General features: G+C 46.9%; 1 protein-coding gene and 2 non-coding genes across 4 annotated transcripts in view; all 3 read right to left on the bottom strand.

The window, feature by feature from the left end:
- Positions 1-6,922, bottom strand: part of LOC115732823 (NADH-ubiquinone oxidoreductase chain 2) — a 10,395-nt gene extending 3,473 nt beyond the window's left edge. The window contains exon 1 of one of the 2 annotated variants that reach the window (XM_030663511.2): positions 1,112-6,922. In XM_030663511.2, the coding sequence (XP_030519371.1) occupies positions 1,112-1,265 (154 nt within the window). In that variant the 5' untranslated portion in view covers positions 1,266-6,922. The remainder of the gene's footprint in view (positions 1-1,111) is intronic. The other variant, XM_030663510.2, reaches the window with a different exon arrangement.
- On the bottom strand, positions 1,783-1,865 carry TRNAY-GUA. The gene has a single exon. It is a non-coding gene; the product is annotated as a tRNA-Tyr (tRNA).
- Positions 2,876-2,947, bottom strand: TRNAN-GUU. Its single transcript has one exon. It is a non-coding gene; the product is annotated as a tRNA-Asn (tRNA).
- Positions 6,923-13,483: the final 6,561 nt, after the last annotated feature.

The following is a 13,483-nucleotide window of genomic DNA, read 5'->3' as shown; positions in this document are numbered from 1 at the left end:
CATGAGAGATAGACAAGAGATAGATGAACGAGATATCTTTTTTTTTTTTTTTTGGGGGGAGGCTGTTCGCCTTTTGAATCTTACAAAGGTTGTAGTAGGGGCTTCATAGCGACTTTCTTCTAAAGGAAACCGAAGAACCAACCTTGAGTCAATAGGAGCCCTACTTCCCTCTTTGCGACCTCATCACTTCCATTCAAGCGCAAACCCATTTCTTTCTTAGTCACCGGGCGGAGCGCACCTTTTGTACTTCAGTAGGGCGAGCTTTTTGATAGTGACTTCTTTCGTTTGGTAGGGCGACGAAAGGCTACTTCAATCTAGGAAAGAGCCGGAAACTCGAGAGGGTCGCCTTTCGAAGCGTTCGCCGGTAACCAAAGCGTCACGACATAATCAAAGGAGTGACGCTGACTGAATCCAATCGTAAAGTAGGCATTTTGCTTTGCCTTAGACTCTATTGAAACAAAGCAAAGAAGGAGGCGGAATGGAGAAAGGAAAGGGACAAGGGCGGTCTTGCTTGGCGCGAAGGCTGCTGGTTCGGGGGTAGGGTACGGTACTAAAGGTCCTCGGACTTCCAGGCGGTTTTTATTTTTGGCAGCTGTTCACCGTTGGATCTCGCCAATACAGCCCCCTATAGTTTTCGTTACCGAGATATCTTTTTTTTCATTGTTCCCAGGGATTCTTTGGGTAATCCGCTCCCATACTGCAAACAGTCAAATCTGAACTGAACCTTGTCGCTCTTCTTTCCTCGCGGGCAGGAAGCACACCAGCAGCGTGCGTTGCGTGATTCTACTTTGTTTTTTGCACTTGACTGGGTGGACAGTTGACCGGAAGAGAACTTCGATTCGCCCGGCCAGCAGGCGGGCGTCGTGCTTATCTTGTGTGACAACACTACAGAGCGAGTGGCTCTTCTAGGCGGGCAGCTGTGTGACAACACTACAGAGAAAGCGGCGCTTTCGTGTAACATGCTATGGTCTCAACGCCCTTACGAGGTAGTGATGAGTTTCACGCGCTCTAAGCCCGGCCCGCGCGCGGTTAGGAAGATTGGCCGCAATCTGAGCGGTACCACCCACCCTACCCTACCACCTATAGGGGGCCGTCCGTCCTACAGCCGCCCGAAAAGGAACTGCAGTGATCTTGAATAGGAATCCTACAGCGATAAATAGAATCCCCATAAAAATACCACTAGATCGAGCACCAGTGATTTCGTATCCGGTCAAAATCTTGGCTAATTGATCGAAGTGGGTAGCTCCAGTAGACCCATAGATCATGGAACAAATAGGGTGGGTAGGCCCAACCACCACACTACACGTATAGACGCGAACCCCCCTCGTTACCGTACGTGCGACTCTCACCGCATACGGCTCGCACAAAGACTCCTAAATCCATCCCGAGCCTTTTCTTCCACCTCTCCTCTCCAATCCTCGATCAAACTTGCCTTTCCCAGGCGCTATGAAATGGGCGGTTTTTCCTCCGCCTATCGTATGTATCAGCTTGGCTTCGTCCAGAACCAAGGAGGCATTCTGGCGGGCGCGTGCGTGTAGGAAGGCCGACCACTACATAAGCTAAAAGACTATGACTACAAGCCAAGCCGGAAGCGACTCGCTTCTATTCTCGTTGGGATTGGATATGTCTATAGATCGTAGTAGTTCGCCAACCTCTCTAACTAACATACGATACAATTTCACTTCATGGAATGGCAAAAAAAAAAGAAAGAGCTTTGCTCGGTTGGCCTTCCTACGCTGACGAATGCCTCCTTTCTCTTCTCTGAAGTCTACAACAAACAAGTGGGAGAGGCAGGATTCGAACCTACGTAGAAAAACTTCAACAGATTTACAGTCTGTCGCTTTTGACCACTCGGCCACTCTCCCCTTCCCGGGCCGAGGCCCCCCTCAATGGGTTCTAAGAAGGAGGGCGCCGCCCTGAATCAATCAAAAAAAACTTGATTTGATTGAAGGGAACTAATACTGTTTATTAGCTTAGCTAGCGTTCCGAGAGAATCTAGTCATTTAGTAAGTTTATAATAAAAGAATCTCTGTAAAGCAAGGGGCAAAGCTTCGTAGACAGCTTCCCCCTCATGTAGTCGTCGGCCTTCCCCAGCCCCCCCTTCGTCGCTTCTGGCTAAGCTGCGAGTTCATGAGCAAGTGAATGAACGAGCCATGTTCCTAAAAGGAGTGACCATCTTAGTTTTCTTCCCTTCCCCTATCCCTTCAAAGCCCATAGGTTGTTGGGCGCTAGCGCTTTACTAATAGAATCTCAAGTCAAGGCTCTTCTGCTGAGCGAAGCTGCGAGCCTACCCTTCTCGAGCCTACAACAATAGCTTACGCTTACCAAGCCTAGTCTACTAAAATAGGGCTACAGCAAGCAAGCTTTCCCCCTTCGTTTGTTGTGGGTCGCGCCTCACCGCAGGCACTGAATGAATGAAATGAGTGGAGATCTTCCTTTCCTTCCCCCCTTGTTAATTACCAAGAACTTCGTTGCCACTAGTGGCGAAGAAAAATTCTACCATCCCACCTAAAAAAAAAACAACTCGAAGCCTAAAAAGAAGAGAGTTCAGTCTACAAGAAGCTGGCAGAGCTTTAGCCATTGGACTACATCTATCTATCCTACCTAAACAGTAACCCTTTTCTTGTTCCTTCTTCGAATGACGCTAGTAGAGAAAAATTCCTTCCGGCTAATGAAGATACTACTCCAGTCTTCCCATTCATTCCCAGTGGATCCTTCTTCTCCCTAAGAATTGAACGAACCAAGTTCACCTATACGAGAGAATAAAAAAAACCAACAATCAACTTCCCACTTTGGATGTCCCACGATTCTGCTAGTTTAGAAACTAAGGATAAGGACAGGGGTCGCTAGGTCAGAAAAGCGATAACTAACAAATCTCCCCAAGTAGGATTTGAACCTACGACCAGTCAGTTAACAGCCGACCGCTCTACCACTGAGCTACTGAGGAACAAGGGACTTAAGTAAGCCGACTCTCGTTCTTTGGACCAACCTATGACCGAACAAAAATGGGTTCGTCACTCTTTCTTTTTCACATACACCGGGAGATAAGGTTACGAGAGCAAGCCCCTCCCCGGCCGGAGAGCCTCCAGGACAAGGCGGCGGCGGTCAACCATCCACTCTTGAGATTCATATTGATCAATCGATCTCCGCGTCCTGCCAGTTCGCTAAGTAGACTCACTCTACCGAGATGCAACAAAGGTTGGAACTCTTCCTGCCAAAAACAAGGGACCTACTTCTCATCCTAGGAGTGAGCAGGTATGATAGAGTCCCCTCTCTGTCTGTCTCTCCGAGTTTCTACTACTAAGTAGCACTTCTGCTATTCAATCATAGAATCGATTCCGATCCAGCTGAAAAAGCCCTAACTTCTTAGGTTGCTAGCGCCCTATCTATAGTCAGGGGCCTCTTCTTGCTCGTTAGCGCTAACCTTTGATTGCAGCTAGCGCGCCCCCCTTCTTTCTCAAAGTCAACTTTATGGCTTGTTAGTCAAGCTTGGAAGCCCCTACCTTTATTGGGATATTTGAAGAAAAGAAGCGCAGGTTTGGAACCCAACCTATACAAGGTGCTGGTCTCGATCTCGCTTGGTGGTGCCTCTCTCGATGATTGTTGAGTCAACATTGATTTCGTGCTTGAGTTGGAGGGCCCTCCCTCCATCCATCGAGTCAAGTAATTCGCTATCGGAAATTCTTCCGCCGCCTATATCATCTCATGCTTCTTCTTTCTCCGAATTGGTTCCTAGTCTGAGTCAATCAAGATTCGCCATCAAGAGAGGCAAAGGGAAGAGCCTTTACTTTAGGTTAGGCCGGTCTCGGCATTCACGCAATTCCCCCGTCCATCGATCACGCGAGTACGCATCCAGTCAGCACATAGCGAACGAAAAAAGCATTCATCCTAGATTGGATTCTCTTCCTCAAAAAAAATGTCTATCAATTGATCCCTATCCCTATTCATTCGGTAAAAGTCTCCACGGCCTTTTCACGCCCCTCTACTGAGAGGCGCACCATGTTGATAGGAATCGGCAAAGACCTTCTTGTACACGTCCTCGAGGGCAGCATTCATGGCAATCATCACTACTTTCTCCCGAGGGCATGGTATGGCTTTGTTCTTGGTGTTGTTTAATAGATGTCGAGTGCCGCTTTTCCCCGTCCGAGAATCTCCATCTGCTCTAAGTGGGCGAGCTAGAATCCTTATGTCAGGTTGGTTGTTCAAAAGACTTTCTCTTTACCCTTTGCATCTTCATCTTTTTGAAAGCCCAGACCCGGATCTTCATTAGTCCTATTTCAGGTGCAAAGCCTCTTCAATAAAGACATCTTTCTATCTATCTTTCTTTTCTTTCTCATTTTGTTGATTGAAAGAGGATAAGCGCTATCCATTGAGTAAAGGGAGGGTTTGCTACAGTGATTCGGGCGGTGGGTGGCCCCTTCGAGAGTTGCGGGTCCTTGTCGCTGCATGAGTGGTAGCTCACGCTCAAAACTCCTCCGACACGAGTCCTAGTCGTTGCGCTGCGGCCCCTTTCCCGGCTTCGCTTGCGCGATTTGCACTTCTAATTGGTTCCATCCATCCCCGACCCTAATGAATGGACTATGAAGGGGTCAGTCAGTCAAGTGGTTCGGGTTCTCGGTCGGTTCCCGTTCGCCTGCCCCCCTCTAAGTCCATTAGTGGGTAGGGTGGTCAACTTAGAGGGCGCCGGCCTACTCTTCAGACGTGTCCTCGACAACCTGGCGGTTGTTCGGTCTCCGCTTTTGGGGGCGGGAGTGCTTGGTCGCTGGGCTTTCCTTTTCCTCAACCAATTCGGTTGTGTCAGCCTGGTCTAACATTTTGTTATGAGCTGGCTGGACAAAGATGGATTGAAGGGGCGTATAGCCTTTGAGTTCAAGTGGCACAGGACCTTCGATCGACCATGGGCCGTATTCTACCCTTACCGAATTCATTCTATTGAAGCGTAACGTAAAAAGATCCTTCTCATGTTGCATTTCTTTGGTTTGGAAGTTCCAGAATGTTGTCTGTGGATTTCTAACAAAGGAAAGCCCTCTTATGCCATTTGATTCATTCAAGTTCCGTGCTGCTCGCCACTCCCCGAGGCCAAGGACGGGGTCGAACCGTCATTCCAGGATTTGCAGTCCGATACATTTCCATTATGTTACCTAGCCAAACCCGCCACCTCATGTGCCAAAGTCAAATGATTGTTCTTCCGTCCCCGCTCCCTCTTTTTCTACATATGCGGTGGCGGGCGGAGCGCTCTATATGACCGGCGGCGGGTTACCAGAGAAGAGGGGACCACTTCTTTCTCCCTTGCCTTGCTCAATCTTCCTTTTCTGATTGAAAGTAGCAAGCCACTCCACTACTGGTACAGAGGCCAGATAGAAGGTTGCTCATCCAGCCCAGCGGATCCATTGTTTATGCGGCAGTGCGATGCAAAAAGGTAAGCTTAGTAAGGTATAGGTTGGGGAAAACTCCAAAACTAGGGTTCCAAAAAGCTTACCTTATATATATAAAGTTTTCGAAAGGGGCACCCCTACTATATATACCCCTAAACTACAAGCTAGCGCGCAACGGCTGAAAAGCCGTTGTTACTTGCTGCTTGCAGGCTCGAAAATCTCTCTTTCGCCTCTCCTCCCTGTCTCCATTCTGATTGATTCGCTTCTTCCTTCGCGCAAGGGCTTGGTTCGCCCCCTGTTGTCTTGCATTTTGTGATCCTACGCTTCAGTCTGCGTTTTTCGGATAGCCGGGATCCGACGTTGATTTCCGATTGAAATGTCAGCTCCAGGTTTTGGGCGGCCCATCTGGTTAGTTCAGCTATCACTGCTGTAAGCCCCTGCGCTTGTTCGGCTGCGTACTCCCCGTCCGCCTATCTCACACTCCCAAAGCATATTTCTTATTTCAGATTTCATTTTCCTTTCCTGCATCTTTCTTTCTATCCGGCTTCGTGCAGATAGATGTTTGCCGGGGGAGATTGGTGCTCCTTGAGGTATGCCCTTCCGGTGGGTTCTTCCCTTCTCTGTCTTTTCCATCCAGTGCCCGCACTGCGTCAGAAAATCTTCGTCTTCGATCTCTTTTCGCAACGCAATAAAAAAAAAGAAGTCTAACAGTTTCTCTCGGCATCTGTCTTTTAAGTCATTGATCTCATATCTAGAAGGTTGCAGGGCGGTCTGCGTTCACTATGAAGCCTACGCCCGTCCATTCCTTTCAAGCTTGATCCCGCCCTTAGACTCCTTACGCTGTTCGACTGAACTCGTTGGCTCCGCGCTCTATTCGGTCGGAACCCGGTTCGAGAACCTTCTCTCATAGATTCCCTTCACCAAGTCATCGCCAGCAATCAGCTCAACTCCCTTGGTTGGTGTCAAAGGGCGAGTTCCTTTCTTGTCTTGCCCAAAAACTTTCTTTATTCTCATTGGAGAAAGACTCTCCCGCGGCAAGGTTTTACACATAGGGCCAGCTGCTTTCTTTATCTCGCTTGCCGTTAGTCCGTCTAGCGCCTTTCGGTTGGGGTCCGCCCCGGGAGTTAGACCGCTTGGGTTATATTTATTTTATAGTCTCTAAGGCAGTCAACGTGTCAGCCATTCTTCTCCCATTAGACTTTTTTTAAATCCTTTGCTCTTTTTCCTTCTCTCTTCCAGTTCTCTCCCTCTACTTTATTTGACAGGGGCGGAGAATACCACTCTATCAATAACAAGAAGAAAGTAGCAATTCAGTTTCAAATGGTTTGAGCTTGGAAGCAACTTGCTATCTATCGATAGGCGAGAACAGACTGCTATTGGCTGCTTCGCCTATCTATTCTATGTTGGCCGGCTTGGAGACATCAGAGGAAGACCATCATCTCTATCCGGGTACGATCATAGCTTCATTCATTCGTTGAACCTTGGGGATAACCATTAACATTGAGGTCAATCACCACACCACCTCTATCATACATACGACATTACATGACGCGAGAGTGCATGGTCAACACACACCTAAAGCGCCTACGTTCCGCTTGCAGCCAATACAACCACAACCTAACTTGCACGAGATTCAACAACCGAAGCTACTAGTAGTCCCGAGGGGACGGCATCCTCCTATAATAGTTAGCAGTACTGAACAAGCGAGTCATCGGTTCGGGGAAAGAGAAAGAAAAGGAAGCAGCCGAATGGATTCGCATTCCATTGAAGTAGGGTTCCAAACCCACCATTCCGGCCTATTATTGATAGGGATTATTATCAATAAGATTGAGTCCAATGTGGTCGAGCAACTAAGTAAGATGCCCGCCTTTCTATGCTGTGACTCCTCTTTACTTTGATCGCGAACTTTGGGACATGATGGATGCTCTTTCTCATCCTGATCGAGATGTGCTTTCAGCGATGGGATTGGAGCCTCTCTACTGTCTCCGCCGCGTGGCAGTGAATGAGAACATGAGTTGAGCTGCTGCTCGCAATTGGGATTCACGAGATCCTGTTAGTACATGTGATTAACCAATTGAGAGATGGACACAACCCAAGGAGGATCGTCTTAGCAGAGACTATCGATGGATTGGATGCTCATTTTATAAACTTCAGCCTTCCTTACGCAGGGCAGGCTCACCTTCATACGCTGCCACTAACCATACGGACGAGACAAAGATGGCTAACCTTCCCTTACTCAACTAAGGGAAAACCAGGGGAAAGATAATGGAAGGAAAGCTCACGCACAAGAAGAGGGGCACATCTGCAGCTGCCCAGACACACAAGATTGTCCGCGAGGGACTCGGGCATTACACCCGCAGACTGGAATCATTAACCGATCATGAAAATAGACCAGATATTTCACGAGACAGGGTGGGTGCCTTGATCTTTGCATGTGAGACTTGCAGTGGTAGACTTTCTTGTGTTGTGGCGCACCTCCCTCTGAGCTTGTTCCGTTCCACCCATCATACCTAATACATAACAGACTCTCGGAGCTAAGCTGGACTGGATCTTTTTCTAAGTTGAAAAACATAAAACAGAAAAAGTGCTCTCCAATTTAAAAGCATGCATACATCTACTAGCATGAAATTCCATACCTGATTGAGAGGATAGGACCCTTCCATGTAAGAGTAAGAATGCTTCCTTGCTTTGATGTGTGGTGAGATAGACGAGTGTGAGAGAGGATAAAAGAAAAGTGAAAGTACACTACCCTCGACTCTTCCTTCGACTCCCTCTTTGAACCTCGTTCTTTGGCTTTGATATCCTCTCTATACTACCATCCTTTACTTTACCATTTTTCGGCCTAACGACTGCTAATTGAGGAATTTTTTGCTTCAAAGGCTCTGCTCCGTCAGGCCTTCTCTCTAAAATGGGCTTGGTCTAATAGTCCTAATAGAATAGGCAATGGAATTGATTTATGTGCGAGTTACCCTTTTAGTGCTGAAATGAACATCAAGCCAAGGGTTGGTTTAAGCGGATGACCCCAGGCTCTCTTCGGAATGGATGGTGGTTCACTGTCTTGACTCGAGTTATTATCTAAGAGTCAGATCGCTTCTTAGCCAACCGAGTGAATGAGAAAGAATGGAATTTCTAGCTATGATTCAAAAGAAAAAGAATCAAAGGTTACGCTCCTCGAAGCAGGTGATCTTTCTATCTGCTACCTAGATATTCAAACAACAACCCTTTCCTCGGCCGTGGTGAAGAAGGATTGAGAAGGCCATGTGTTAAGCATAGTGACACCGATCCGCTTTGAGGAGGGAGATTTTGATTTATGCTAGCCGGAAGGAAGGTGGATTGACTTCGAAGCTTTAGGAATTTTTTTTCCTCGATGGAATGACATGGAAGTGAAAGCCTTTATAGAGGAAGGTTTAAAACCTTACTAAAAAGATAGAAGAGTGATGTCAAAGACGAAGAAAAAAAGTTCCTGCTTTGGGTTAATTGAATCAAGAGTAACACTTTCAATTGAATCAGGAATCCTATTCTAAAATTTCACTTATAAAAGCAGCCGTACGAGACCACCTGCAAAAAAGAATAGAAGTTAGATCATATATCATATCTCCGAATCGAAAAAAGTCTGTTTGAAGGACCCATGGGGCGGTAACTATAAGGGAGGAGTTTAAACCCGGCATTCTCCGACATTGATTCCTAACGACGATAGCTCTACTTTTAGTAAAAAAAAAAACGAAACATTTATCCCCGATTCGTGTCCTATCACTAGTGCTTACTCTCGATCCAAGAATACGACAAACCTGGTTAGTTTATGATAAAAAAGTAAAAAAGACCAATAAAATAGCCTTTCATTTCATTTACGTTAGTGTCTTCTGGATTCTTCCCTTTTTTAGCCACTAATAAGGAAGGAATGCAGTCTCGCGGAAAGTCTTCCACCGAAGTTCGACGACCTACCGGTTACCAAGCCACACCTTGAAAAAATAAAGAGTGTTTTCTATTTTTTGTTGTCCTTTCTTTTTAAGTTGAAACAAAGTACGATCTTTTCAACGGGCTGGACATCGGCTCAGAGCGCGATATCCCTACTGAGCTTGCATAGCGAGGATTACTTTTTTTCTTTATTTATTTCTCGTACATACGGGGGAAGTTTCGGGCAAAAGCAGAAAAAACCCGAAAAAAAGAAAGAAAGCAAGATCATAACCTTCCTATGTTGCATTTTTGCTTATTTTATCCTGATAATTGAGTGAGGGATAAACATAAGGGTAGGTTTTAGTTCAGTTCGTTCATGACGTGGTATACATATTCTTTCTCGTTTGGTGCATTCTCCGTCTTTCAGAGGCTAAGCCTTCTAAATTGGTCACAGCAGGAAACCCATTCATCGTGGGTTTCAGTTCTTTGATCGAGTTGAGGTTTTTATTCTTCCAACGAAGTCCTTTGCTTTTGCTGGGGGCAGAGAGTACGTCCATTCTTTTTTAGTCGAGTTAGGAGATCAGCCTTTCTTTAAGTCGAACAGCTTCCGTCAAATCATGAGTTCGGACTTTGGCCCTTGATTCGTACTAGCAATTAGGAGATCGTCCTCGGACAAAGAGCTAAACAGCCTTAGATTTGATTTGATGCCGACGTTGAATCAAACCACTTCTTTTTCAGAGCACTAAAATCAGTAGAGACACCCGAATGGGAAGAGGCGGCATCGGCTAGCTGTTAGAATGGTCGTACATGGGTTATAGGAGCAAGAGTACAGGCGCTCTTGGACAAGTCAAATTTCGAAGCCGCTTCATTGTCTAAAAACTTTCAGCGGGGAGCAGCAGCAGCGCTTGAACGAGATAGGGAAAATCAAACTGAAACTTCCCCATGCTCCAGCATGGAAAGGATTCTAAATTAAGAGCAAACAATCTCCATCTCCATTTCATTTTCCCTCAATTATCAGCCCAGAAAGAGTAGTAGGCCTAGGCTTAACATACGCGCTAAGACAAATCTCCTTGTCTAAGAAGGTCCTTAATCACATCATAAGCCTTTTCTCCTTCGCATCACTCATCGCCCTCGATTTGCTCTCTCAGTATCCCCAGATTTTTGAATGGTTCTTTCCGCCGTGAACTGCCAAAGTGGTTAGTCTGCGACCCCCCCTCATTTCCCGTAAGTGAGAGCACTGCCCGAACTCCATTCTAGAGGGCCACCTGCGCTACCAATCCATCTAAATAAGGTCCTCTCCCGTCTTCTTCCCTCTTCCTACGGTCTTGACCTGCAAAGTGACTTCCGAAAGCTCCCAATAGGCCAAGTAGCCGCAATTAAACTAATAGAGTAAGTAGTAAGGAGCTCTAGATGGGATTCACACGCAGCTTTTTATTCACTATTTACCCTACGCGCCTGCCCTTCGGGGACCTGGCATGAATCTCCGACCGTAGCGTAGCCTTCGCTGCCCTTTTATCTTATCCGATGATGTTTAGCAATCGAAAGGACAGGTCAAACGAACTGATTCGTATCCTACTCTCCGATCGATTTCGTACCGTCACTGTAGAGGGAATTATCTCTTTCCGCTGCTAACTGCAAAGACACTCGAGGGAGTAGGACTGACCACCTCACCTTTTGGGAAAAGTTGGTAATCCGCCCTCTATGATTCCCCAATCCCCTCACGCCAACACAGGAGCACGTCAACACAGGAGTTGAGGGTACACCCATGCATATGTGTAGCTCTTGGCTCCGGTTCCATACTGTCTAATCTCCTAGGTCTTTCAGCTGAAGTCCGAAGAATCGATGGTCCCGCCAATTACTTCTGGAGCCCCTTTGTTCGTATCACTCATCGGCCTCGCTTAGGTTCCTCTCGATTATCCCCGGATTGGAGGATCACCTTTGACCTGCCCGACATGCTGTTGACTTGGAGATGAATTCTCCGGCCGTACCTTCTGCGGCCCTTACGCTTGGGCGGTCATGTTGGGACCAAAGAAAAGTAGAAGCCTCAACCGTGTCGAAGGCATTATAACTAAAGTACGCGACCTCAAAAATCAACATCTACATCCCGTCGCTACCCTTTCAGCCCTTTCAATGTTCATCTTCCCGCGTGAGGGTGATCAGCGTTCTCGTTCACGAAGGCAACCGAGTTGCTCATGGGAAGGAGCATGTGAGGGAGAAGGACCATTATTCGTCTCTTCGAACGGAGCCCAGGTTGAATTCGCCCCCGGGTTTCCTTTTGTATACTATGTATAACCTCCTAATCAACAGACCTTTCCCGAATGAATAACCATTCATTTCATGAAAAACCTGCGCTTGTTAGCAGCTAAATCACTCTCTCCTCTCGTAGTGGGCCTCTTTTCTTTCCCCCGCTGGCATGAGAAAAGGGTCCATTCCACTATCTCTTCTTCTTGTGAGAATAAATAGAGGGGTGTGCTTTCCCTTTGAATGAGTAGATCTTCCAGCCCCCGTGCCTCCCTTTACTCAATGCTCCTGAAGTCCGAAAAGGAGACTGAATGAACAGGGGGCAGGGAAGTTAAGTTACAGAAATGGTAGTCGTGGACTGGTACCGTAGTACTGCCTACTTTTGTCCTTATTGTGATCCCTCACTCTGGGCTAAGAGAGTCTCTTAAGTGCTAGCGTGGCGGGAGAGCAAATAGCAATGAACCAACTCTACATAGTTCCCCCTACCAAGAACTACTAGAGCTCTCTATGCGAGGAAAAGGGTAAAGATAGGCGGATTGACGCATCTGAGCAGGCAGGGAATACTTAGTGCTTGGAATATGAATGCTATGAGGCTTGGGCGAGAGAGCAGGTCTAGGAGGCCCAGATATTGCATCATGTTAAAGCAGAAAAAAGCCATAAGAGCTGTAAACAAGTGAGATAGGCACGAAAGGGGGGCATTCTGGGGATGTCTTTCATCAGCCAGCACCTTCAACAGCCAGTAGGACAGATGCCGACACAGATTCGATTCCAGATTAAAGATAGGGTACGCCCGAGGACCAGGCATGGCGGGATAAAGCAACAAGCAGCAAGGGATTGGCTGAATAGAACAGATGCGACCGGGAATGGGATATTGAATGGAAAGACCGAAAGCGACGTACGTACTGGATTGACCAGCGTGTGCCAACTACTCTACTTCCCTATTTCTTCCTTTTTAACCCCCCCTTATTGGTGCACTCTTTCTCCCAATTCACCGATAGAGAAGAAAGAGATAAGCAATGACCGGACTAGACCAATCAAAGCGGACCAAGGTTTTTGTTAGCCAACCGCGCCTATTACAGCGCCTCTATTACAGAAGCGAAAGCGATGTGCCCTATTGACCAGCCGAAGAGCATCCAACTAAAAGAATGAATGGGAAGCAGGCCCGGTCTATATTGCTCTAGATATCTTTACTTCACCTCTCCTCTACCTATTCAACTAATTGAATTCCGGATATAAGCTTACCCTTTAGTGCCTGCTGATCCGTCTTTTCTATTAACTCAAACTACTATACGCCGTGAGGCTTTTTCGGGAAGAAGAAGGCCTCGCAGACTCGACCAGAGCCAACCATCTGAAAGTAGTAGCATCTCAACTCAAGGAATAGCTAAGCAAGAGAGAGCATCTTCAGACCACATCTCAGTAGTGACGAGCCACAGAGCTAGACAAGAGAAGGGCTGTCTCATTAGCATATCAGCCAACGTAGCCGGCGCTTCTTCGAGTTCGTGCCAAAGTCTATCTTTCGTGCTTAGCGCTTTTCATTTGTCAAGACCCTTTTTATCACTAGCCTAGCATCTATTAGCATGATCGTAGCGGCCTCCGTTCCAAGACCCGTCTCTTTTGAAATGCCACAAGAGGTCAATTGCTACAAGAAGAAAGAGCGTACAAGTCAAAAGCTCAATCTATCTTTCCTATCAAAGTCGTAATTCGTAGGCTTTCCCTCATCAATAGGGAGCTAGAAGAAGCGAGCAGAATCCATTGAAAGTCCCGTCTGTCTCCTAGATGGAGTCGCTAAAAAAGAAGCAAAGTGCATTAGTCACAGAGTGAAGCATAAGGACGAATGGAGTGAGCAAGCACGGAGCGAGCCATAGAACGAGCTAAGCCAACTCAAGAGAGAGCAAATCCGTGCACAGCTGTGAGTGAAGTCACATTGGTAGTAGCATCTCAGTAGTAGGAAACAGCCGGCATGACAAGACAAG

The sequence above is a fragment of the Rhodamnia argentea genome, unplaced genomic scaffold (assembly GCF_020921035.1).
Source record: "Rhodamnia argentea isolate NSW1041297 unplaced genomic scaffold, ASM2092103v1 Rarg_v2.27, whole genome shotgun sequence".
Classification (NCBI taxonomy): domain Eukaryota; kingdom Viridiplantae; phylum Streptophyta; class Magnoliopsida; order Myrtales; family Myrtaceae; genus Rhodamnia; species Rhodamnia argentea.
The sequence above is the reverse complement of the archived record's forward strand: the minus strand, read 5'-3'. Positions and strand labels throughout refer to the sequence as shown.